This window comes from Geospiza fortis, unplaced genomic scaffold (genome assembly GCF_000277835.1).
Source record: "Geospiza fortis unplaced genomic scaffold, GeoFor_1.0 scaffold396, whole genome shotgun sequence".
NCBI classification, from domain to species: Eukaryota; Metazoa; Chordata; class Aves; order Passeriformes; family Thraupidae; genus Geospiza; species Geospiza fortis.
In genome coordinates, this window is record NW_005054345.1 from 5157484 (window position 1) to 5160417 (window position 2934).

Sequence of the window (2934 nt, forward strand, 5' to 3'; positions counted from 1 at the left end):
ATCTGGTAGGGAAAAACCAAAGAAGACTGGCAGCAGGATAAAGAATTAGGATAAAATACAAAATCCTGGAGGGAGGCTCCACTTCTGCAGATCCATCAGGAGAGGATGTGGTGCAACAGCTAAAATCTGCAGACACCCAGATAAATTTCCAACAGTGGCTGTTCCACCTTGCTCAGAATATTTTTACTCAACATAATTCATAAATGTTGGTGAGACCTCAATTACTGTACATAAATTCCAAAACCTCTGGGGCATACAAAATTCTGTAACCCAACAAGAACCAGTGGCTGAAAATCAAAGCCAGACAAATTCAAAATCAGATTTTTTCTTAATAACTAAAATAATTGAACAAGGAATTTGGTAACAACAAAAGGGATGCATTATTTACTATTATTATTATTATTATTATTATTATTATTATTATTATTACTACTACTGTCACACCAGGTGACCTGAGGTTCCTCAATACTTAAAGAGGCCACAACCACAATATTTTTATACAGCCATAAAAGCAGCTCATTCTACTGAAAATCTGCTACTTGAGCAGTCAGAGTCAAAAGCTGTGACTGTGGAACTAACTGAACATTTATCCTAAAGTGAACTGGAAATAATATCATTATAATCTTACAAAGGTGTGTTTTCTGAGAGCTGGTAACATTCAGTGTTATGTTAATTAACAATTGTCTCACTCAGTTATTTTATAAACACCCCCAAGATTCACACTGCAGAAATTCAAGCTTTAAGTCCCAACCTTGGCTTTTCCAGAAGAGAATTCTTCAAGAGGAAAAAGAAACCAAATATAGCAGAAGGGAGAGAAGTCCCTAAATGCAGGAGAAAGCAGGAAAACGCTGCAGGAAGGAGGAGGGAATGTCCAGCTCACCCTCTGCTGGGGCACTGCTGGGGTTCTGTGCCCTGTCACTGCTGGGAGAGGAGCAGGGACTCAGCTGGCACGTGCCCGTGGTCGGCGAGTAGAAGTTCAGGTTGCTCCTTCTGGCCTTCAGGGGGGTTGCATCAGGTGCCTGAAATGGAGAAAAAATATAAAAAAAGTCCAGATGAGTATTGACAAAACCTCTCTGAACTTTTTTTTTCCCCTAAGTAATTCCTGGCTGTATGTATTCCCATTATGGAAAGCCCACGTTAAATGTTGTGGTGAGGTGATTTGGTGCTCATCAAGCTTCTCTATCACTCTCTCTTCTAAATAAGATTAGTTTGACTCTAAAAAATAAAAAATCCTTTTAAACACTTTGTCTCCCAGGTTCCATAAAGAAAAAAATATATTTTTTTCTTTATATATTTAAAAATATATTTTTTTTCCCAGGGATTTAGGTATTCTGGCACGATCACCTCGATGTCTGGGGTTTTTTTAAAGCAGCCAAACCAAGTTATTATTTTTTCTTCCAGTAATGAGGATTTAAGACATAAATATTTTTAGATTTTAATTTTATCAAAAGTTATTTCTAATAATTTTTTTAATTTAATTTTTTTTAATTGAAAAAATACAAAGTGAGTCCCTTAAATCCAAAATTTTGTCAGTGGTTCCAGGTTTCAATATGTCTAATGATGTAAGAGGAATTATTGAATGATGTTAAAGGATTTGTGCAGAGATGTTTTCAGAAGTACAAGTCTGCAGTGCTGGAATCAAACTGAGATTATCTGGGACAGGCTCTAGCATGGATGCTGAATTGCAAGGATGAGAAACTGGGATTTTTCTGCACATTCCATGTACAGAAAAAAAAAACCTTTGCAGATTTTAAGAGATTTTAATGTTGCCCACTTGCCTCTGCCTTGTTTTAGTCTCAAATACCTCAAATAATTTCACACCTCTCATTTATACTCTTGTTCCAGTCTAGCAGCATTTAAGCTTCACCTGATGGAAATCCTCACTCTGTCTTGCCACATTCAAGCAGGTTAAAGAAATGCTTCCAATAATCTTTAAATGAAATATTAATTGAAGTATCAATGCCAATTTAGGGGTTAACATGTCATCAAATCTCCTTTCCAACAGGGAGAATCTCCAAACATTTCAGGTTTTTTTCCTGCTTGAACAGCAGTCACCTCACCCATTTCTGGACAGGGATGAGATTATTTTAAACAAATTCCTGTAGCACTTACAAGAACAGTTTTTACTTGTCAGTAAGATTTTCTCCTCCAGGAAGAAGAATTTTACTCCAGTTATGCAATTTTTTAACAATACCATGCTAAGATTCCAAAAATCTAAAAATACTCATTCCTGATCTGGTTAGTCCATGGTTTTGATCCATGGAATGAGGAACTGTTGATAAAAACAGGAAAGGAATGACAGCAAAGATTAAGCATGTATTTCACCCAAACCATGAGTTCACTACTTTCTGTTTCTTCTTTCCTTCTATAAAGTTACTTAATTCAAATCTTTGACATGCATCTATTGGAGACATCGTGTGAACCAAAAATCAGTGTAAAGCCCCATCCCTGAGCCTCCACTAAAAGTTTCTGTCATTCCTGTGGGCATTTCCTCAGCTCTTTGCTGCACAAGGACCTGACTGCAGGTAAGCATGGAGTAACTCTTTTTATCTCACGGGAGGGGATGGCTGTAGGGCAGGAAAAGCATTCCATGGAATTTCAGCTGGACCACTCGTCTACAAAAATGTTACTGCAGCCCAAGAAACAGCTGCAAAATTACACTCACAGCTGCATTCTGAGCAGAACAAGTTGGGTAATGGTACACTAAGCTGCTAATTAAACTGTTAATGATTTATTTTTGGTGCCACTGCGGTATTTTGCACCTCTGTTGAAATTTTCGAAAAATAAGTACCTAGAATTTTTTTTAATGCCCAATTTCTGCCTTGCTCAATACCACTGAGGCCCCCAAATATGTGCTGCACACACAAAAACCTCTTCAAAACGACCCAGGCTTGGAGATTTACTGAGAGCTCGTTTGCTGACCAGCTCTTTCCC

General features: G+C 37.6%; 1 protein-coding gene across 1 annotated transcript in view; it reads right to left on the reverse strand.

The window, feature by feature from the left end:
- The window catches only part of ITGB3BP (integrin subunit beta 3 binding protein), a 17284-nt gene that overhangs the window by 10484 nt on the left and 3866 nt on the right, over positions 1–2934 (reverse strand). Inside the window, exon 4 of the mRNA XM_014307818.2 lies at positions 881–1019. Coding sequence (XP_014163293.1) covers positions 881–1019 — 139 coding nt within the window. The remainder of the gene's footprint in view (positions 1–880; positions 1020–2934) is intronic.